The following is a 23,285-nucleotide window of genomic DNA, read 5'->3' as shown; positions in this document are numbered from 1 at the left end:
AGGAAAAGAAAGGATATAATAACAAATTTATAAGTATTATGAGTTTGAAATGTTATTTTCTTGTGCAAAATCTATTTTGAAATTCCATATATTGTGTATTGTACCTTTTCTCTCTTGTGGACATTTCCTAGACAAGCTCTGCAGTCAGAATGTTCTTTAGCAAGTGGTTGCAGCTGGCTAAGGCTATTTTTTACTGTTTGGTCCACCACATTGTCTTGGTCAAATAATGAATTTAGCTTCTCTATTCTTGAATTTGCCTCAGTAAAATGGAGTTCTATACTGAATAGTATTTTCAAGGAATTCAGATATTACTGATACTGTGTTTGATCAATGTTATAACTAAAATAGTGGAATATTGGGGATCTGGGGGGGGGTTTGTTTTTTTAGCACCAATACATAAGACATTATGAGTTGTCAATACAGTTTCCATTTTGTATTTTCTAAACCTTTAGGATAGATAAGCTCTCTAAGATTTTCTATATGGTTCTATATGAGTTCTATATGGTTCTATATTGAATAGTATTTTCAAGGAATTCAGATATTACTGATACTGTGTTTGATCAATGCTATAACTAAAATAGTGGAATATTGGGGATCTGGGGGGGGGGGAGTGTTTGTTTTTTTAGCACCAATACATAAGACATTATGAGTTGTCAATACAGTTTCCATTTTGTATTTTCTAAACCTTTAGGATAGATAAGCTCTCTAAGATTTTCAGACTATACAGTTCCTAGAGGGTCAAAATGTTCCAATGTAATGGTGTGAGTATATCTGTGGCAAAAATGATAGATAATTTGTTCAATAACAATTCCAGCCTTCCCAAAAGCAATTTTTAAGGAAAACAGTTTGATGTTGCGAAAAAGGGATTACTAACACTTACAATGAAAGTCATTAGATTTAGGAGGTTATGAAGAACATGTTTACAGGTTCGATTATTTCTAATCATGTAGGTAACTGTTTTGAACATAATCTTAACCTATAATTTTTCTCTGAAGGAGACTAAATGCTTAATATTCACCAACCTGACAAGAGATTTCAAGTCAAAAAGTTTTTAGTGAGAAGTAGTTTGGGGTTTTTTTTGATTATATGGGGGGAGCGGCGAGGCTCACAATTCATTCCAATATCTAGGTGCCTATTCTGTGTACAAAAATCTTCAAAGACCTACATCTGAATTAACATGATTTAGATGATTAAAGAATTCCAGGATAAAAATTTTCAAGTTACATGCTAATGTTAGAGAAAATCAAAGATATTTTATATTGTGTATTAAAAACAGATACATTAACCTTATTCAAGTTTTTCATAAACTAGCCAGATTAGATTAGATGCTATACGGCAAACAGCAGTCAACAACATTAATAATAAATTATCTTCTGATAATGTAAATAGTAGATCCCTAAAGAAAATTGTCAGAAACCAGCACTGGTATTTTTCCCTGGCTTTGCCGTAATTATTCAGACTTTTAGAGAATTACAGAAGAAGGAGAGAAGGAACTGTCTTAACTTGATCAGAGATGACCTGTGAGTATTTTACATCATGATGACAGACCTGATGTGATTAGATACTCAATCCTCCTGAACTATGCTGTGCCAGTTATTTTGGAAACAGATGTTTCAAGAACAGACCAAGGAGACTGAGCACAAGATCAAATAACTTAAAAGCTTTGGGACCTAATGCCAGCTGCTCTCAAAATGGGGAGCTGCAAATCACAGGCATTCTAGGATATAAAAGTATGGTGGGAAAACACAAAGAATTGGCAAGAAGAAGAGATGATTTGATCAAATAAGGGTTAGAACTGCCGTGATTGCCTTACTGAAGACCAGTGGTGCTACAAATTCCCCAAACAGAAAACACAATAATGTTCAGTTCACCCACTTGAAATGAGCCTGCTGGAGAAAAGCGTGTACGGTTAGGGAGATCTTTTGTTGTTAGATCATTATTAAATGATCACTACATTATTAAAGTTGAATGATCTTCCATCAGTATGGCGCTTCTCTCCAAGAATGGCATTCTGCATTTTGCTATGTGAACCATTTATGTAACATGTCCTGGAGAACTTCAGTTTTCAGATTATGAGAAAAAAATGTTCTCCAGATAAAATGCAAAGGGTTTGTTTTGATTTTCTTCTCATTAACCAGAGATTGTGCTTCAATTGTTTAACGTAATTGTTTCCATCTTGCAGTTACTCTGGTTGTTCAAAATGGACTGTTAATTTGCAAGTCCTGTTTAGTAAGATGGTGACCTGAACTATGAGAAGCAGCTTGGGTTAGGTCAGTTATACAAATCTTACATGAATACACTGACTAAAAGAGTGTATTTATTTCCAACTCTAACTTTTACGTAACTGGAAGTCTGTAAGATCAACTTTCTCTTGCGTACATCCTTCTGCGGCATATGGAGAGTCTAATATTAGGCTTTCCTGGTGGATAGCTTGAAGCAAAATAATATTTATTACTTTTTATGAGATGCTCTGTATTAGTAGTTACATATGTTAAATGGAAGATTGGTCACACGTCGGGTTTTTGAATACCAGATATGTTTAGAGTTTGGAGTTTGTTTTTTGTTCCCTCCCCCACCCCCCTTCGGATCAAGTAATTCCAGAGCAGGGACAGGGGATCTTGCTTGGGAGCCTACACTGACAACTGTTTTCATATTGGGGTTGACAAAGGATTTTTTTTCTCTCTCTCTTGTTCAGCTTCTCCACACTGGTTATTAGGTTAAATGCTAATAGAGCAAAAGTTTAATTCTGAATGTGTTATTCCTTAAAAGGGATTACACTCTCCAAGGCAAGGAATAATAATTTTACTACCATTTCAGTGCTGGAAGCACAGCATTCAAAAGAGAGAGAATTTTTTTAAAAAAACTCTTATCAAACATTACCATTTTTTTTTATGGCAGCAAATAAATGCTTGCAGTGAAGTAGAGTTATTCACCAGAAGAAAACAGTAAGATATCACTCAGATCTAAATAAAATGATTATATATATTCTTTCTAACATATTTTTATGAACTTCACATTAAAAACCTCTGGTTCTTCTATGCCAAAAAAAAAAAAAAAAAAAAAAAAAAAAAAACACTCTAAAAAGCATAAGTGTTCCCCTCTCTGTGTTTTCGTTCAACTTGTTTCTGCTGAAAATCTCCACGCTGTATTCTCTTCTTCCCTGTACAGGTACTGACTAAATCAGGTCCACACCTGTCACCAGGGATGTACAGAGTAATACTGACATCACAGGAGATTCAGGATCTTAATTTTCACTTGAGTTGGGACTATCTAAATTGCTGAAGAGACTGAGGCACCCACTCTTCAGGAACCTTCCTCCTACCTGTTTCTACTCTCAGAAATGCTCAGCCAGATAATTTATCGGGAGAAACTATATTTTCTATTTGTACTTCAGATAAAGAACACCGCATAAGGAAACCAAGTAGGTACTATTCTTCAATTCCCACCTCATTTAAATTAGAGTATAAAAAGTATGGACCAGGCATTTAAATTTTAACAGCTTTTTCCATTTTAAGTTTTATAATCAAGTTTATGTCATTTGTAATATACCTGTTAATCCTTCTTTCTGCTTTTGTCCAATGAATCTATATAAATAAATGAAATACAATCTTGCTTCCTTTGGACCCTGTCTGGTACCTGTAAAGACCTTAACCAACATTATTATTTCCTGCTTTTTCAGTCTCAAGGTGTCTGAAATAATATTGTCTGCGTTGCAGCCCACATGCAGCCATTTTTACAGCATGACATGATCCTCAGTCTGTGCTGCCTCCCAAATCACACCCCAACTTTGCCTCAGAAGGCGAGAGATGGCACAGTCCGGATGCACGGCCAGGCAGGACACGAACAATACGGCTCCTCAGTAACCGAGGCTCAGGTTTGCTCTTGGACCTTGTTTTATTTACTAGTATAGGGATAACAACAACGTCCTATGCTGAAAACACTCACTGATATGTCATTTCACTCCTACAGATTGTGTGGGATTATTCAAGTTTATCAGTGACTACTGACTCAAACTCATAATTTTTGTTTTGTTCCATTCATTTAGTGCACACAGTACTCAGCCAAGCAGTGTTTGCAGTACGTTTCCTAGAGCAGTTACTTTAACCCACCTGAGATCACCTGCGCCTAATTCAGCAGCTTTGTTAAGTCACGAGGAACCTTCCCATCAATAGGAGGGAAATAACTGTTGATATACAATTAGTTACTAGATAATACATGAACAGAAGCTGAAATGATTCATTGTCATTTCTGCAAATGAAGACAACATTCTGTCTTACTTATTTGTTTTATTCCAATAGCTTTTCTTCAGGCTTGAGGTCCTAAACCACATTATAAGGGGGCTAGAACCTGCATCCTGGGGATTCATTAGCTTAAGTCATAGTTGGATTTTCTGTAACAATATTTTAAAGATAATACATTACTCTTCTTACAATTTATCATCGTGTCACCTATTATTTGTTTTTCTTTAAAACATCCAGCAGTAATGCAAAGGAATGGAAACTCTAATTCTTTATTTAACGTACAAGTGTGAGCGTGCAAGTATGTCTGCATGCACAGCTGTGCATGTGTACACATACAAACGAACTCTTTCTGAATTATTTTCTCCTCAGAAGTGTCACTTTCATAAATTCTTCTTTGCCTGCCTGTTTTTTGCTCACCATTATTATTGATAAATTTGCTCCTGTGCCTTGTTCCTAGCTGTCCAGTCAAAGGCACACACCTGCAAAACACTTTACTGAGAGGCAGTTACATATTGTGATTCACACTGAAAATAAGAGAGGGAGACAAATTATAATGCTGTGACAGCTGTCCATTCTTCTGCTACAGTTTCTATAAATTATGGAAGCCAATCTACAGATTATACTGATGTTTAACTTTTCTCAGAATCAAGAATAATATCAAGAATAATTTGCAATGAGAGATAAAGCAAACAAACGTACAAAAATATCAAGTATCCCGTAATCAAAATAGAACTGAGTTATGTTCCATGCTTTTTGTCCACTGGTAAACTGATGAAAATTATTTCTGATATTGCACTGTACCATGCATGATACACACACACATGGGTTTTGGTGCTCCTGGTTTTGGAGAAACAGCATGGAAAATAGTGTATTAAAATGTAACTATATGCTTTGCTTTACTGACAATATCTTAATCATGTAAATTAAATACCTCACTTGTTTAATCTCTAATATTTTATTCTAAAATGATTTCCCGCTTTGTAAAATTGCATTGTTTATTGAAATGAACATATTTCTATTTTACTTTAATTGGTTTGAAGAATTGCAATTATGTTGCTTATATCACAAAGTACAATAGTTTATCAGTTACTGCACATGGGTAGTAGTTATAATAACTTTTTGTGGTAAGATGCCAACACATTGCTTTCAGAATCCCAAAAGCTGTAATCACATTAATGCATGACCGTTTGGGATATGAATAGTACTAAAAAGAGAACTCCTTTCAGCGCAGTTTCCTCTGGATAGGGAAACCCAAGAGCAGCAGATGATGCCATACTGTCCAAACCGCCACACAGATTTTTGTTGGACAAGAAGAAGAGTAGAGAAGCCAATAACAACACCATATTACCACCATTCCCATTAGGCGACAATCATTGCACTGGGAAATTAAGCTCCATATCGGAAGAAAATAAAATATAGGAAATAGAGACTAAAAGGTTTCTGCACAAAATAATACCACTGTCAAATGCATTCATAGGAAATTACTATGAAGCAGCTTGCTTTTAAATTCCTCTTTGCAGATCTGCATGTGTTTTTGTCCCTGTCTCTAATGTACGTGCTTCCTTGCTCTTTCTGACTTGAAGAGTCATGCAATACTTGAAGAGAATGCAAGGCGTATTTTTATTCTGCCATATGTAATAGCAGAATTTTGCCACAGGGTGGTACACCATACATGTTTAACTGAAGGCTTCTGTAATGCATCAGTCAGTTCTGTTATGCCCTCTGCCAGCTTCACTCCACCAGTAATAGAACAATCTGGAGATATCAAAATAACTGGCCACAAGTCAAAGGCTTTCATCTTCAAAAATATATATAAAAAAAGAAAACAGAAAAGACTAAGAATCTTCTTGTACATGCTAATAATATGATGGTATTCTATATATATGCAGATATGTATTTATATACATTTATATACATTTATATGTCTTAAACATTCATCCGAATTCTATTTTTAAGCAATACATTTTTATTTTATCTTATTACCTAGAAAAAAAATCAAATTTGAAAATAACTTTAGCTGTCAGCTAATACATTTGAAGTTTAGATTTCAGCTTGAAGAGAAGCTATACTCTCTGTCAACTGCAATATGAGACTTAACAAAAAATAATTTCTGATATTCAAACATTTCCTGCATTCCAGCAAGAATAAATATTAATACCTAAAATATTACCTAAGAGTTTTTTTATTGTCATCCTACTTACATTAACTGTTTTATTAGTATATTCTGTAACTTCAAACAGAAGTACAGAATTCTTCTGTCTAAGCTAAGAACTAAAAGCTAAAAACTTCTGTCTACCTCACCACTATCGACCTTTTTAATGAAATAAATGTTTGTCAGACTTTACCTTAACTTTTCTAGACAAGAGGAATACTCAGTAACTTAAGATGAGTAGAAAATATACTTTCTTGGGAACTAGGAACTATACAAAATCATCAATGAACAAATATAGATCACTAGATTGCTCTTTTGCTTTGATTCATGACAGAAGTTCTGGCCTACGGAATTTTAAAAAAATCTAATTTAATTAGAGGTTATACTGATTCTCTGTTTGGAACTAGCAAAAGTCTTTCATAAAACAGCAATGTATGATGACAGAAGCAGAGAGATTTTCCAAGGCACATTTAGAGCAGGTACCAACTCCTGGTCAAAGCCAATAATACTTCTTTATACAGCTTAAGAACTTTCCCCAAATCTTTCCTACTGAGTTACTTCTTTAAATCTGTGAGGTTCCACGTCGCATTAAGTGAAAACAAGGATGCTTTTCTTGCTTTAAAAAATTAATGACAATTTACCATTTTTAATCATTGTCCAGGATTCTATAAACAGAAATACAGCCATCTCATGGAACTTACCTCTCTCGCAGGACCTGCCAAGGTACCCTGTACCAGAGCAATCACAAACGTATCTGTTCCACCCATCTCTGCATACACCATTGTTTTTACATGGGTTGCTAAGGCATGGTTTTGCAGTTTCTCTTGAGCATGAGGGTTTTACTCCAGCTGTACTTTGAATTTCTGCCATTTGTCGAATATCTTTGCTTTGACCATCAATAAATAAATCTCTAATGCAGCCAACGTATCCATAATTGAGAAGTGCTGTCCACACCTCTGTTGGAAAGACCAAGCCTGCTTTATTTTCTGGTAAACCTCCGAGATATAAGTCATCATCCAAATCAAGGATTTCACTTTCTCCTGGTGCAGTATATGGTGTACGTAATGTGTTCACAGATATGGTCCCTGGGAAGAAATGACAACAAAATGCATGATTTCCTAGACATTTAAAAGGATTTTGGTACTGCTGCTTAATTCATTAATCTATCTTCAAAATTAACTTTTGGCAAATGAAACATAGGTAACATAAATGGAACATGAATGAAACAGGTATTCTATTTGCACAGATATAGAACAATATACATTTCATTGTTTAAAATGCAATGTAGTATATGTACTGTCAGAAAGTGAACAATGTACAAACATCTATGCAAAATACTGTATGGTCACAATGTGAGAAGTCAAAATAACCTTACCAGTCTTAGGTGTGGGGGAAATTGTATTTCAGAGTTATTTTCAGAAATATCCTGCTGATGCAATAGAACCTCTCTCTGCACTACCTTTTAAGTGATTCAAAGCATTAAGGTTGAGATTTCATTGATAGGTTGTAACCTGGGAGGCAAATCTGTGTCTTTGGTTTGGATCCAAAGACACAGTATTTTAAAAGACTCTCATCACTTTCAGTGGGCTTTGGATATGACTTTTTCTTTCTTTTTCTTTCTTTTTTTTTCCTTTAAGTGAAGGAGGAAAATACTCTCATCAGCTGCCAGGCAGGCAATCATTAAGAAGATAGCGATATGCTCCTAGAGGGAAAAATCAATGCCTTTGACACTTACCTCAACATGTGTGCATGTTACAAAGAGAGGGAGAGGGAGAGAGGAAGAGGAAGGATATAGAACCTCAGGAAACACGAAATATTTATTTCTGTTTAAGTTAAAAAATAAATAATATTAAGTCTAAAACACAGTTCTGCTTCTACAAAGTGTCTGAAAAAAGACAGCAACTATTTCCTTAAATTTAAGATAATGAAAAACTAGATAATCAATTGCAAAGATAGTCTTTGCTGAACTTTTTAAAAGTAATGAGAAATCCATTTTTTTACAATTGGAACAGGCAGGAAACCAGATATACTACACAGAATCACAGACCAAACTTTTGTCAATCACATTCTATTCTATTTACCAAGTAAAATCAACTAAGAAAAGAATCTTCACATAGATTTTCTCTTCACCATTGTATATGGGTGTAAAAGCAAGTAAACTGTAGTTCAAAATCTTATACAGATCACCATATTAATATAATGTACACATTATGCAACAGTGTGCTATTCGCTAGATAAACTTTTGAATGTATATTAATGATGACCAGACACTAAAGAATCTCACTTCCCACAATGTATTTATCACATATATATACATGAAAATAACATGATCACTGTGTCATCAACATGACACAGATGCCAGGAAGTATCATCGATTAGTTATCAAAAATAATTCTACTGTGCTTGGAATGGTGCATGAGAATAATATATTCAGGATTTTGATATAATAAATACTAAAATGTGAGTTTTTAAAAAAGATCATTCTGTAACACGATTAGAAGCTAAAATTGAGGCTTTACAAGAATATAATAGTTCTTGAAATTCCATGATTCCAATGACACAAGCAATAGAAATCATAATAATACAGTATAATAATACATTAAAACCCTTACCTTTGGGGGAAAAAAGTTCATTCTGGATTTTGCCCTGCTGTCTAAAACCAGTAAAGTTTCTGCAGCCCTCCCCCCAGCAATGGAGTTCTGTGAGCACTACCCCGTTTATTTGTTCTTCTATTGGTTTGACAGGCTGACTCCAAACAGTACAGATGATAGCTAGCAAAACTGTTTAGGGGTAGAGGTCTCAGGAGATCAAACTCTCACATGAAATTTGAGACATATGGATTTTAGAAGGGCTGCATATTATGCAAAAACAGTCTAGCTACTGTCAGAAGAGACCTACTGTCAGAAGAGAATGCAGTGTTTGCTGCACAGCCTTTGTGCATCTTTACAAGCATATATTAAAAATGTTTGAGGATATTGTCCATTCTTCTTTACCTTTTTATGCATTATCCAAAATTTGTTATGTGAGTTGAATAATCACACAGATGGAAAGTGAACTTCCACCCTTAATTATAAAGAATGAGCATGCTGAACTTCCCAAACTATTGTGTTTTTAAAACTCATCAGCTATTATCATTTGCTAACTCTGAGTATTTTGCTGCTCAGATGCTTGAAGAAAAACTTAGCACTCTTAAGGCACACTTACTACTGAACTGACTTTAGGCATACAAGCATGTTTACATACATACATGCTGATATACAAACATATAGGCATACAAAATGTTTACTTGACCTTCAACTCTATTAATCAGTTGTATCAAACAAACATACCTGTGAATGACCTATTAAAGCAAAAGCATTAACTTTTGAGAGAGCATCCTAGGTATCAAGAAGGATTGCTGATAGGAAATAGATCAACTCTCCTTTACAAAAAATAAAACTCTATAAACTATTCTTGTGCTCACTCCCATTTGTTACTGCCCCAGCTAGTTTAGGACCAGGTGCTTTAAAGCATGTTCAGACAGCACTTGCACCCACACAGATCAGATCAGCTGTCGAACCACATCAACGTTACTCTTGGGACCTTCAGCCCCAAGTTCAGGCATCTGCACAGTGCTGTTTTCTGCTAGGCAAACACACTAATGTTTTCAAACTATTTATGATGCTAGAAGATATGTAAGGCTCCATCTCTATTAAAAATCATCTACATCTCGATGGCTCTCAATCAGAGGAAAGGAAAGGTGGGTGTCAGCCAGTGTTGCTGAGACAAAAACAGAGAGGTTCAAAAGGAAGTTCTGCGAGCACAGAAGGCTGCGGAAGGTGAATGATAGAGGGAACTGTAATCACTGCTATATACCGGTGACTGGGGATTACAGTAATAGATTAAAGTGGGAAAATTTTGTTCTATATGCCATAAGGGATTGCTGTAAACTTAAATATTTGAATAGAGAGCAACAATCTTGTCAAAGAAATGAACCTCTGTTTTGCCTCCCTCCTCCCCAAGTGATATGGCATAAAACAGTGTTTGGGAGAAGCCCTCTGAAACCTCAGGGAAATCATTGTATTTGATGAGTAGAAACACGTAACAGGCAACAAATCTTCTCTGCATCTTTGTCATGTTTTGGAAGGCCATGGAACCTGGACTCCCCAGAAGAACCATCTCCAAATTACTGTGCGACGTATCAATGACACTTCAGGGGAGCTCTGGCAACTTACCTTATGTATGAACTCTATTCATACAATCACAAAGTATCTTTATTTCATTCAATCCTTTTCACTGTGAGCTAAACTAAATCAAACAGCACCTGCAACGGACTCATAGTTTACATAGCTTGTCCTGGCTCCACAGCTACTTATGAGCTTGACCGAAATATTATAAAACACATTGGCTAAAATAAGAACTACGTAATATAAATCAGCTTTAGTTTAGCTAACATTAGGAAAGCCATGCCTTGGCACAAGGAATTTCACGCTGTCAGATATTAAGTATCCTGGTTCCTGGCTGAACTTTAACAGGAGGTCAGGGCAATCATGAAATCACCACTGCTGCTGTTACCGAAATTACCCTGTATGTAGCTATCTCTGATAGGTAATGCAAACTTTATCTATGGATGACTGTGTAAATGTAGGCTACATTTACTTAGCATCTGGAATGAGGCAAAAAAAATCCAAGAAAAATATAAGGGGAAATGAAGGAAGACTTCCAAAATATGTCAAAATTTATGTTTCTTTGAAATATTCTAAAACAAAAAGCAAAATTCAACAAATTCTTAAAATATTGGCTTACAAAAAATAAGGTGCCCATAAGTACTTTTGGGTCCACAGTACATCCAGAGCTGTGACACTGAGATAGAGAGTGCTAGTTAATCTAGCATGAAAATTTATTTAAAATCCTATCATATTCCTTGAAGAAAATTTTTAAATCCTACTGAAATCCATCTCAGGTTGGATCCCATGACAATAAAGGATTTTCCCACAGAATCCTGGGATAGTAACATACCCTTGGCTTGATTTCATTCTTATTTTGGGGGGAATTATACAGAGATTAGGAAGAATTGTTCTGTCAAATCACCAGTATTCTCCAATGTATATTTCTTCTCATGAATGTGGAGAAACATCACTTTTCCAGAGAAGCAGGGGGAAAAAAAGGCAAAATCTTTTGAGGAAAAGGAAAATTAATGGAGTATAAAAATGTCATATTAAGCCAGTGCAGGAAAAGGTTAATAATTTGTCCTCTAAAGAAGACTTAACATCAATCCACTTTATACCAGAATTGTCAGGTTGGATAACAGGAAGAAGAACATAACACATTTTGTTTATTAAAGACAACATAAAGACAACAAAATATTAAAATTCAGATTCAGAAGATGCAAAAGAAAGTCAGGGGTCTCACTGGAATGAGAAAATTGTAACTTTAATTTGTAATATTTCTGTAGTAAGGATCAGGCTTTTTGTTACAGGATTGCACACTACCTAGTATAATGCAGCCATAACCAGACTAGTAGTAACATAATTTCTTTTGAAAAGAGCGACATCGAGACAGTAAAGTTTGCCAAGTAATAGGCAGCTTCCTTACAAACCTTTTAATATTTAAAATAGGAAATATTGTCTTTATTTTTGTCAGAAAAAGAAAAAAATTTAAAAATGTGAATAATACTTTGTTTGCTCTGTCTGAAATAAGAGAAAGGGGAAGTCTGAGTGAAAGACAAAGTGGTACAGGCTGATGTATTTAGTCCAGAAACTCATGGTCTAACTCAAAACTCTAAAAACAGGTAGCATTTCTTGTCTCCAAAAATTAGGCATAAATATAAGTTTTCTCCAAAGACCTATAGTGCTCTGATTCTACAGCATTTCTCTCCAGAGCAAAATACAATTCAAATATTCATGATGTTCTTTTCATATTGGAAGAACAGTTTGGGAAAAAAAACTAATAAAATGATAATTTTTAGTTGAGAATTATTGACTTCTATAAGATAATGGTTAGCAGGCGATCACTCCAAAAGGAACTAGTAGCTCTACTAGGTCATAAGACATACAGCGGTACAAGTCAACAGTAACATACATTTAAGAAAACGGGGAAAATGATACTGGCATGTATGGAGAAGACTATCCTACTAGTTTGCTGAGCATTGGTAAGGTTTAGCTACAACTCAGACCAGCTGAGGAGATTCCAGAGGAGAGCAAGGAGAATCATCAATGTTGCAGAATATATACATCTCAGAATGTGACGTATAAGGACAGGAAACACTCTGGGAAGACAAAACTGAAGACCGACCTGATAACAGCACTCAAATAAAAAAAGGTAGAGCTATGATCCGAGGAAAAAAAAGTGTGTTGCTCTCTGTGCCTGCTGTGGACAAGGAAATAAAGGAAAAAAAGGATGGCTTTACATATAGAAATATTTAACTTAAGTAACATGAGGAAAAAAAGCTGTTTCCAGTAGCAAGGTCCATGAAAGATGGGAATGAATTGCCTGGGGAAGTTCAGAATGTCCACTGTTGGAGGTATCTTGATAAGTATCTGTCAGACTGATGCAAGTACGTTACTCTCACCTAGTTAGGAAGGATAAAACAGAGGACTTTTCAAGGCCATTCCATTTCAATTTTTCTGTGTATTGATGAAGGAAACTTTGTAAATGAAAAACTAACATTTATTCATCAGCAGGGTCATTGGAACCATTTCCCTTAAAATGTAGGATAAATCCAGTATTTCAGATAAGTAAATTACTAACATTTATTGAAATATGGACATGAAAGCCTGACAATTCTTGAAAGGTTGAAAAGATGAGGGAGCTTAAACTCTTGTATAAGTAAAAAGAAAAATAACTTCCAACTACAATGCATGGAATGGCTATCCAGAAAGTGCTACTTGCATTCAGAGAGTGATGCTCTAACTATGTACTTGAGAGACAGAATTACTTCCTTCCTGCAGTTCCTGATACTTAAGCTGATCTCTAACTTTAGTTCAAAATTTCAGTGACTTCTTAGCCCTTAAATGCTGCTTACCTATGAATAACTGCTGGTACAATCTGTTTTGCAATGTCATACACATTTGGAGGTTGACAAGAATGTTAAATTTCTGCTATGATTTCACTGGGTAATGATTTCCACAGGATGAACGGCAGTGTAGCAAACAAAAACAAAAACAAAAAACAAACAAACAAAAAGAAAACCCTCACAAGATTATCCTTGCTTGAATATGGCAAACAGTTTAACAAAATTTTAAACGGCATTCAAGCCTCAGAAAACAGTTATTAACCTAGCCCTACTGTGTTGCAGCAAGCATTGTGAACAAAGACCTTTGCAGCTGCTTCATGATTTTTTTTTCCTCTTTCTTTTACTGCAGAGTTGGCAGTACTGTTAAGAGCAGAACAGACAAACATTTCCCTTAGGTATGAGTTAATGAGCCTCTTCAATCATATTCATTATCTCAGCACTTTAGTTTTTCATAAGTCTGTGTATAAGAAACGAAGACATATTTCTAAACCTTGTCTCATCAATTCTGATCAGTTAAATACGAAGATTTTAATGGCAGCTATTGCAACTATTCTAATCTCTATGCTTACTTTATTTGGCCTATTTAGTTGTTTTTTGTGAGTAAAAAAACATTACTTACTAACTAGTTACTTACTAACACATGGTGCAAATCTAAGTCAGGGCACGTGCAAAGCAGCTATGAAGCCACTGGCCATTGCAGGAACCCACTATACCCCAACAAAGTTCACATGCAGATGGGACACAGCAACTGATGCCAGCTTGTGTCCTCCACCGCATACCCAGCCAAAAAGACAGACTGCTGCAGAAGGTACCTTATGATACCTTTTGCTACTCAGTGAGGAAAGTAGGAGCTCAGGAGCTACTGCTCATTTAAGATCTTCTTTGTAGGTAAGGAGGGACTCAAAGTTTCACAGGCAGTACAACAGTGTATTAGGGTGAAAACCAACTCATGCAAATAGTAGGTTAAAGTTCCATCAGTAAAAGGAAAATCAAAGGACATTCTCTCTTCCCTCTTCATTGTACCTTCCCAAATCCCTGGCCATCAGCAGAAGAAAGGAAGGGAGCATATGGTACAGTGTAAATTACTACTGACTAAAGCCTGAGTACAATTAATAAAATGTCATCTAACTAAATCTCATTCCTTACATTTTCTCTCTCTACCCCCAGTAGGGCCAAGACAGAGTCGGCAGTTTAGAGTGGATACTCCCCAGGACTGCGAGTCAGGAAGAGAGCAAAGGAGGAAAGATAAATTGAGTACTTGCTGATCCAGCTAACGCTAAAGTCAAGGAAATTAGCAAAGCTCCTTGAGAAATGTCACAGCTTTCTATTATCTGAGGGAACAACTCCATGCTGGACTTGAAGGCTAGGAATAAAAGGTTCAATAACTTCATTTAGAGATGGAAAAAAAAAAAAAAAAAAAAAAAAAAAAAAAAGGGCTATTGAGCTGCTTGTTCATTAGCAGGAGATTCCTTCTCTATTCTTCAAAAAAATATGAGAGGCATTTTATTAGCAGCAACAAGAAAGCTTCAGAAAAGACTTTTTTTCTTTTTTTATACAAGGTACATTCATTCACATGTACAAAAATTCAGATCATAAGCAAGTGAAAAGTGATTATACTCATATGATTTCCAGTATATTTGGTTTTGGATAAAGAAAGTAAATCTTAAGGCTTTTTATAATAGTAAAGTGCGTTCTACTACTCATGGAAAAAATATAATAGAACCTGCTTAAGTCATGAAGGAATAATCTCAACTTTAAATTTTCAGGAATAGAATAGGAACACACAGTTCATTTTATATTAATCATTAGGCATATATTTCACTTGGTTGAATCTGATGGCCTAACATATTATTCAGCCAATACTTCCACCAGTAACACCACCACAAGTCTAAGTATGGAACCAGTGCTTCTCCTACTGCAAAATATTACAAAATGTGTTAAACTAGTAGGAATTCTTCAATTGTAAATGAAAATTCAGTTGGTCAATGCATATGCCTACATATTCATCATCTATGCTTGGTAATATTTTAATGTTTTAGGATAAATAGATGCCATAGTCATAGTTTTCAAGAATAAATTCTTAAATAAAACTTACCTGGATAATAAGGTTCATCAATTTGATTTTAAAAATTGTTTAAATTTGACCACTTATAACACCACTTAAAAATATGCAGAGTTAAATCTTTAGAAACAATATGCAGTCCTTCAGATGTGTATTCATTCCTATACTTAATCTAAATTCTTGCAGAAGTCCACAAAGAGTTAAAGATTTAAATAAAACACATCCTAAACTCTTGTAACGACATTTGTGAGCCATAGTTTTTGTGAAGCAATGAAAGTGCAAGACATACCTCTAAATATAAACAACTGTTATGCATCTTTTCTTTACAGTTTTGTTGACTTTGAATATAAGAATAAACTTTGCTTTGAGTAATGTCCCATGGGCATCATTATTACAGAATTTACTGCCTCACATGAACCACTGACACAGAATTTAAGAAGTAAGACTGAAATGAAGATTGTAGTGTAAATAATATAGGTCACTGGATTCAGTCATGATGGAGATTTTTGAGATTTTTTTTTTTTAATCTCAAAAACAGTATATAACCAACTGGTATATCATAATCAGAAAATAAAATTCTCTACAATTACAGTTTCAAACTGCATAACCCAAGAATCAGGCTGTTATTTTTTTTTATAATCCCAGAGTAGAATGACAACCGAATTTGGTAAGATTTTCACCATGGATTTGATGTAAATCTTTGATTTAAAGCTGTATTTAGATCATTTGATCTGATATCTTATTTGTGACTATAATTGATTTTAAGGTGTAGAAATCAAGCATGTCACATCTGAAAACTGGAGATAGAAAAAAGAGAGACTGTGTTTGAAAAATCTGAACATTTCAGAAAGCAATTATAAATGCAAGTAATGAAAAAAGGAGGCCAGAAGGACCAGAAGGAAGTAAGAGGAAAAAAAGATCCAAAATCCAAAGAAAAAGAGTTTAGATTTTCCACACAATTTCAGAGCATACATTGCTTCAGACTGGATAGTGATGTCAATTGTAATATTCTTTGATGGACTGAACTACAGACACAGTACGTCTTTTTTTGTTTCCCCTGCTAAATCTTGGCATGAACTACAGAAAAGATACCACACAGCAGTCCTGCAACAAATGGATATTGATTATTTGCTGAAGTCAACATAAACTCAAGTTTAGATGCAGTTGAAACACAAGAGCAGTTTCACTAATTAATGTGTTGTATATTGTAACAGATTTTAGTAGCATTAAGAACAGGATTTTTTTTTTTTTTTTGGTTACCATTTTCAGTAAGACCATTCATCAAGTAAACTACCATAAACTACCACGAATCTTACTGACAGAATTTTGTCATGTCATCTATTTCCATTTCTGCTGATGTGTGTTGTTAGCCAGTCATTAGCATGTCATTTACTTATGTCTGCTGACGTGACTGGAGATCCGTGTTGTTTCTGTGGGCAGACCGTTCCCAATATCAGAGATTATTTACAGCAATTCTCTCTCTCTCTTTTTTTTTTTATTCTTGAAACTTGCCACTTCAGCTATTTGGTACAAGTAAGCACAGAGGGAGATTACTGTTTGTTTTTGAAGTACAGAGCAGACTTACTTGCAAGATTAAGTACCTGATTATCCAATAAATATTAAAATAAAATATCTTAATCTGGAAATCACTGTATTCTGGTACCTGACAACAATGACTTATTTTATTTCACTTATTTTTCAATTGACCTGCAACTCTAATGGTGGTAATATCACATATAGCCAGTATTATCTCAGATATTTTTTAACATACTGAATATTTAAAAAGAAACTTACCCGACCGTCCATCCCGTTGAAAGTCTACATGGTACCATTCACCATCATTCACCTTCTTCTGCAAGGCTTTTATTTTTATAGTACCTGATCCCATGTCTAACAGCAGGTAAAGGTGGCCATCAAGCATTTCAATGGCAAAGAAGTCAACCTTCACCATCTGTGGGTGTTTGGCATCTTTTTGGTGCCTTGGTTTTCCGTGACTGAAAAGAATCAGACCATTTGGCTCAGTTGTACGAAAGTCAAATGATATTGAGCCTGTTTTCTTGGCATTCCACTTTGGCAAAGAGATGAAAGACTCGGGTGTTTCAAATGTGATTGGATCTAAGGTTGCAACATTCTCACATTTAAATGCTACCACCCCATGAATCTTCATTTTAGGATCTCCTTGCTTGGCAAGCCGAGATAACTCCAACCTGACATCATTATTTTTATACACGACCTGCAAGCAAAGCACAGAAATTACTAGGAGGAACTTGACCATTTTAATCAAACAGATATAATCCTGAAGAGGTAGATCATTTAAAGGATAATAATGATTGGCTGTGAATATGATAATTTACACACACATAAATTAAGTAACTATTTTCATTGACTAATACTTTAGTAATACTTCTGATTAAACCAAACAAAGTTGCTCTAAAAATATCCCTAGAGTTAATTCAAGCAATTTGGAAGAATCTGCACAAAATTTATACTATCAGAAGCAAATTAGCTTGTGTGGTCCTTGGTTGCTTAAAAGCCTTCTGTGCACAGCTATCCTGCTGAGGTTACAGAAGTGTTGGATTTCTTGTTGCTCTAAAACCTTTGTTTGTCTTAACTCTTCTGTTCAATGTACCAAGGTCAGATATTTCATAATTTAACATCTTTTCAACTTGTCCTTGGGGCTGAGAAATAGCAGCATCCATGTTATTCATGAAGCAATAAAACAGGAAAACTAATATCATATGGATCAAAACAGACAAAAACCAAGATAAACTCTGAGCCAGTTCAATTGGACAAAAAACATATTTATGATTTTTTCCCACTAGCTGACTGAAGATTTCTCTTACAAAAATGTAAGACAATACTAGGTTTAAATCTAATCAACCTCTACAGCAAATGGTCCTGTTCCAGATCACATGTTTATTCTACCTAGAGAAATTGGTCATCAAATAACCATTTGATAGGGTTGTACTCTTTATCAGTATATTCTGAAATTGCTGCAATTTCTATGTTGTCAGTGGTACAAGGACTGCTTAAATGAAGCTCTCCAGTAGCACTGGTGTGCACAAGTATTTTATCAATATTTTCAATTATTCAATAAACAATACAGCCAGGCTATAATATCAAATCCCTGAAGGTCTGAATATGAGTGCATGGTGACAAAAGCTAAAGCTTTCTTTTCTGTTTCTAAGGTTGTGCAAAAGCTAGCAAGCAATTTGGAGCCACAGCAAAAGATTGGCAGATCAAAGCAGTTGGTGCTGAGGCTGCTACATCTACAGATGAATATGGTTTGGGACTAGATGCAGTCTGGCCCCGATCCAAACATCCAACTATACAATGTGCTCTGGAGCTGTTCAAATGACAATCACTGTTTCAGACCTTATATCCCTATCAGAAGTTAGAAGGTGTTTAAACGCTTGGAGAATAGAGCTTCTGGATTTATTTCCCCCCAAAAGAAATCTAGTTTGAGCACAGATCAAAACCACTCTGCAAACTGAACAGACACATAGTAAATGGAAGAGATGGAGGAGTCACTTCAAAACTACGCTATTGTTTCAAATCAAAAAGCTAAAATAGATACAGCTTAAGATGTCTTACTCCGTAAGTGATGGCTACTATGGGAATATTGAGTTTAGAGATAACAGAATCCTAAAAATATAACTAGTAGATCGTCAATAAATCAAATAGTTTTGATTCTAGGAATTGAGTTCTTTCAAAATATATCATTTTCCACCCAGCAGATTTCATCATAATTCATGGCAGAATTATTCTACAACATTAAAACATGTCCTAAAAGCTAATAAGGGAGCCTGTTTCTCAGTTTTAATTGAGGGCTCACAACAAATATTGCTGCTCCCACTGGAGCTCTGCTGCCTCCAAAGATGTCTAGTAATCCCTACTGTGGGCTCCTGACAGCTGAAAGCACGTTCTGCCACAGGCAGATAACATTGCCCTTCTTGAGTGAAGACCTCACAAGTGACTAGAATTTGACTAACTTCTAGTCTCAGAGAATAAGGATCCATATTTACATTACTGCAACATCTCCAGTTGCAAAATAGACTACTGGAGAAGAAGCATGCACAAGTGAGCTCCCACTTGGGAAACTCCCTGTCTTATCAGTGAAGAAAGTCAGAAGGCAGAAGAATGCAGAAAGAAGTTAGTAATCTGGCAGGCAGTATTTAACTGGAAATACTTGGCCGGATGAAACATTGGCCACATTCTAGGGGAGAGGAATTCCAGACAGCCTTAACCTCATTCTGAGGAGTTCCAAGGGACAATGCTTCTAGAACAGATTGAAAATCATTACATTAAGGATAGCAGATGTGGTAAGAAGAAGGAACAAATAAGCCCTCATTAGAGCCACATCATGGTGTTGCTGATGAAAGTAATTAAGACAACAAAGAATATGAAGGGAAAATATTCTAACTGCCAACCGAACAAAGGAAGGTATCAAACTAATATAATCAAAACTAAAAAGCGAATTGGTTGTTCACGAACTATGAAAGCTACTTGACCGATTAATAAAATTAATAGTCAAAATCTATGTAGAAAGAACTGAGTAGACAAACAGACAAATAAGCATTACTTTATGTCCAAAATGGCTCCACAGGCTTGAGTTCACAACTCATTTGAATGAATATGGTTCAAGGAGCTGATGAATAAAGTAAAGACAGAACTACTGTCCACAGTTTTCTCAAGAACTGGTCTCCAGATTCTTAAGTAGTTAATTATAACATATCAGGGAAAATTTGCTGGAACACTTTATTAAAAGTGTCAAATACTGGGAGTTTTATACTACCAATATTAAAACATCTTTGGGATCTCAAAATATCGCATATGATAATTTCTTACCTCCCTATCTATTATTTTCCACAAGTTCTACTGAGCTCATAAGAAAAAACGTACTTAAAATAGCAGCGATTATTATCCGCTTCTACTTCTGCCCAGGATACCCTACACACAATTTTTTAACGTTAACTTAATATAGCTTCCTTTGAACAGAGACGTGGATTCACAATCGGTCAAGGGAAGGTAATTTGCAATACGGAGATATCCTGGCGTCATGGCTCCCTTTTACTCCTACACACGAGGCAGTGTCCTTGCATCCACTATGTTCTCTGCTAGCCTCTATTGGCCTGCCGCTAGGAATAGCTTGCTGGCTCACTCTCATACTTAAGCAACAACAATATAATTTTCGAGAGCATGAAATTGCTAGCCCTCAGAGAACTGTACTGTGTTATTAAGAGCACCTTGAATCTGCCTTCCATTCACTGTACTGGTTCCGCATAATATTAAGTAAGATTCAAGACCTCACTCTTTAAAATATCCAATAACTTCATTCTCGGAAACTGCAAAAAGTCACTTAAACTCCCAAGATAAAAACAAAAACAGCAACAACAACAACAACAAAAAAGCAGCTAGCAATTCCCCTCCTCACTTGCAGCAGAACTCTCCACACAAGGAACAAATTTGTTTTCCAGAAGAGAGAAGAAATACCTTCAAAGCATTTTACAACAAGATGTGCGCTCCCTTTGCCACCATCTAAGCCCAGCCACACACGAGGTAACTTGTGATACCACACTGCTGAGTTTTAAGAAGTCCAGCTAAGTGACAACAAACATTAACTTAGGCTCAGCACTCTCTTTAAAATGGCTTGTGGTCATCTTGGAGCATAAGCAGAATTAATTCATGTCTCTCTAAGACATGCCATGTAAGTTTTATTGGGAGCCAGGGCCCTAACTAGGCAATGAACTCCAGCAAGATATTAGGAATTCACTATAGATCTCACCAGTGGTCACAGAAGGTGCCCACAAAAATGAAAAATGTACAGCCAGAAGTAAAAACATATCAATATATTGCTAATGTATAAACATAAGAAGTATTTTTTCCTTTGAGGAAAGGTGAGGGAGAGGGCAAGAAATATAATGTTCATCCCATATACATGACACTTCAAATATCAATTTAAAAGCTTAATATAATAAAAACCTTATTAAGAGGAGAACTTTACCAATTTGGGCTACTTTCTTGATCCACTCAGAAAAGCAAAATATTACAATGCTGATACTCAGTCTATGAAATTTAAAATCAGGAAAAAAAGTAAAAGAATCAAGATTTGAACATCATTTTCAATTCAAAGTACAGCCCTCCCCACAGGAAATATTGTTTTATATTTCTTTGCTTATGTAAATATTATCAGTGAAGCAATGATGAATCTGAAATCAGTATTTCAGAATACTGAGCAGTGACAGGCTCTCAATCATTATGATCAAAGGCCTTAAAATTGGAATAGATAATTTATTTCATATAGCAAATTAATGGTTTAAAAATAATTTAAGAAAAAGATCCTTATGGAGCTAATAATATCGTCTAATTTGTGGCATATATTTTTCCTCTAGAATCAAACAGAAACTAGCAGTTCAGAGTATCTATATTATGATTTTGCTCTGAAAAGTTTGTCTGTTTACTGAATGGGGAGGTGAGAGAAATCATTTTTCTAAATCCAGTTTGAATGAATGAATGAATCCTATCTTTTTTAAAGATTTGTTAAAAAAGTGAACCACACCCATCCTTATGTTATTATTCAGCAAAATTTTCATGTCTTCACAAAACCTAATTACCTAGTTACTACAACTTCAGTGTAAACAGTGATTTTTAACTCTCTAATATGGAAACTAGCATCATACAAAATGGTTTAGGCAGGTGCTGCTAATCTATGATTTTATGCTGCACATTGAAGTCAATAGAAGATTACTGACTGATACTAAAAATTGTAGGAATAAGACGTACCATAAGCTAAGCCTGAGGCAATTTTTTGAGCCTGCTTAAACAGTCATTAGAATTTATTAAGAATTTCAGTATTTACTGAGAACTGTCCAGTACACATAGTTTTATATTCTTCAGACTTCTAAATGCAAAACCACGCAATGAAAGTCATCATGTATTTTTTGGTATTCCCTGCAGTCACTGAATGGTTTTGAACTAATCCTTGAATGTCAGTTTCTCAAAGGAAACTTGTCATTTTGCTAATATTCCTCAATTCATTTCCAAGGCCCAAAATGAATATATCAAAGAGCACAACAAACTACAGATAATTTACGCAGAACTTAAAGAGCCACAGTTCAAATGTTTGCAACAGGGTTTGTTTCTGAACACAATATGAAGGCTGTAATATGAATGATAACAGGTATTCAAGCCTCCAAGATTATTCAACATTTTACAGACCTACTTTTTGTTATTTCTTTGAGAACATAGACAAAAGATTAGCAGGTATAATGAAAGTACCAAGGAAACAATTTATTCACCCTCAAATTAAATGTTTTCAGTTTCACGAGTTGGAGCAGTGTTGCTTTCAGGAGGGAATTCATTCTCAGCAGCAAAAGAAAAAAGCAGTCTATAGGGTCCCACTGAGTGGGAGATAAATCTCAGGACAACAGGATATGGTTGCATGGTCTAGAAACACAAACACCTGGAGAAAATGACTGCACATGCATTTTGCTGAATTATTTTAGATGAATTAAGAAGGTCTGGGAAACTGCTCTGCAAGTTTCAGCTTGAAGAAAATATTGATTTAATATATCTGAAAAAAGAAGAGCTGTCTAGTGATCTACTATAGTGCCATAAATCTGATGGAACATATATCTAGGAGTTTCAAGTCATCCTTCTGCCTCTTCTTCCTGTCCACTCAGAGTATCCAAAACTGTAGAGTGGAAATAAGTTACAGTCTCTTTACTCTACTGAAATTGTGTTTGGCTCTTCCACTGGGACAGAAGAGTAAAGATTGTCTAAGTCAAAGGAGTACTTGCTTGAGTTAACCAACAGGAAAATGTTTAATACATGGAA

General features: G+C 35.3%; 1 protein-coding gene across 3 annotated transcripts in view; it reads right to left on the bottom strand.

Moving 5' to 3' along the window:
• The window catches only part of LOC134138276 (neurexin-1), a 463,858-nt gene that overhangs the window by 397,940 nt on the left and 42,633 nt on the right, over positions 1-23,285 (bottom strand). For all 3 annotated transcript variants that reach the window (XM_062571701.1, XM_062571700.1, XM_062571702.1), the window contains 2 exons: positions 17,244-17,682; positions 7,095-7,478 (listed from right to left, as the gene is read on the bottom strand). In XM_062571701.1, coding sequence (XP_062427685.1) covers positions 7,095-7,478; positions 17,244-17,682 — 823 coding nt within the window. The remainder of the gene's footprint in view (positions 1-7,094; positions 7,479-17,243; positions 17,683-23,285) is intronic.

This window comes from Rhea pennata, chromosome 3 (genome assembly GCF_028389875.1).
Source record: "Rhea pennata isolate bPtePen1 chromosome 3, bPtePen1.pri, whole genome shotgun sequence".
Lineage (NCBI taxonomy): Eukaryota > Metazoa > Chordata > Aves > Rheiformes > Rheidae > Rhea > Rhea pennata.
This window is presented reverse-complemented; position numbering and strand designations above follow the sequence as displayed.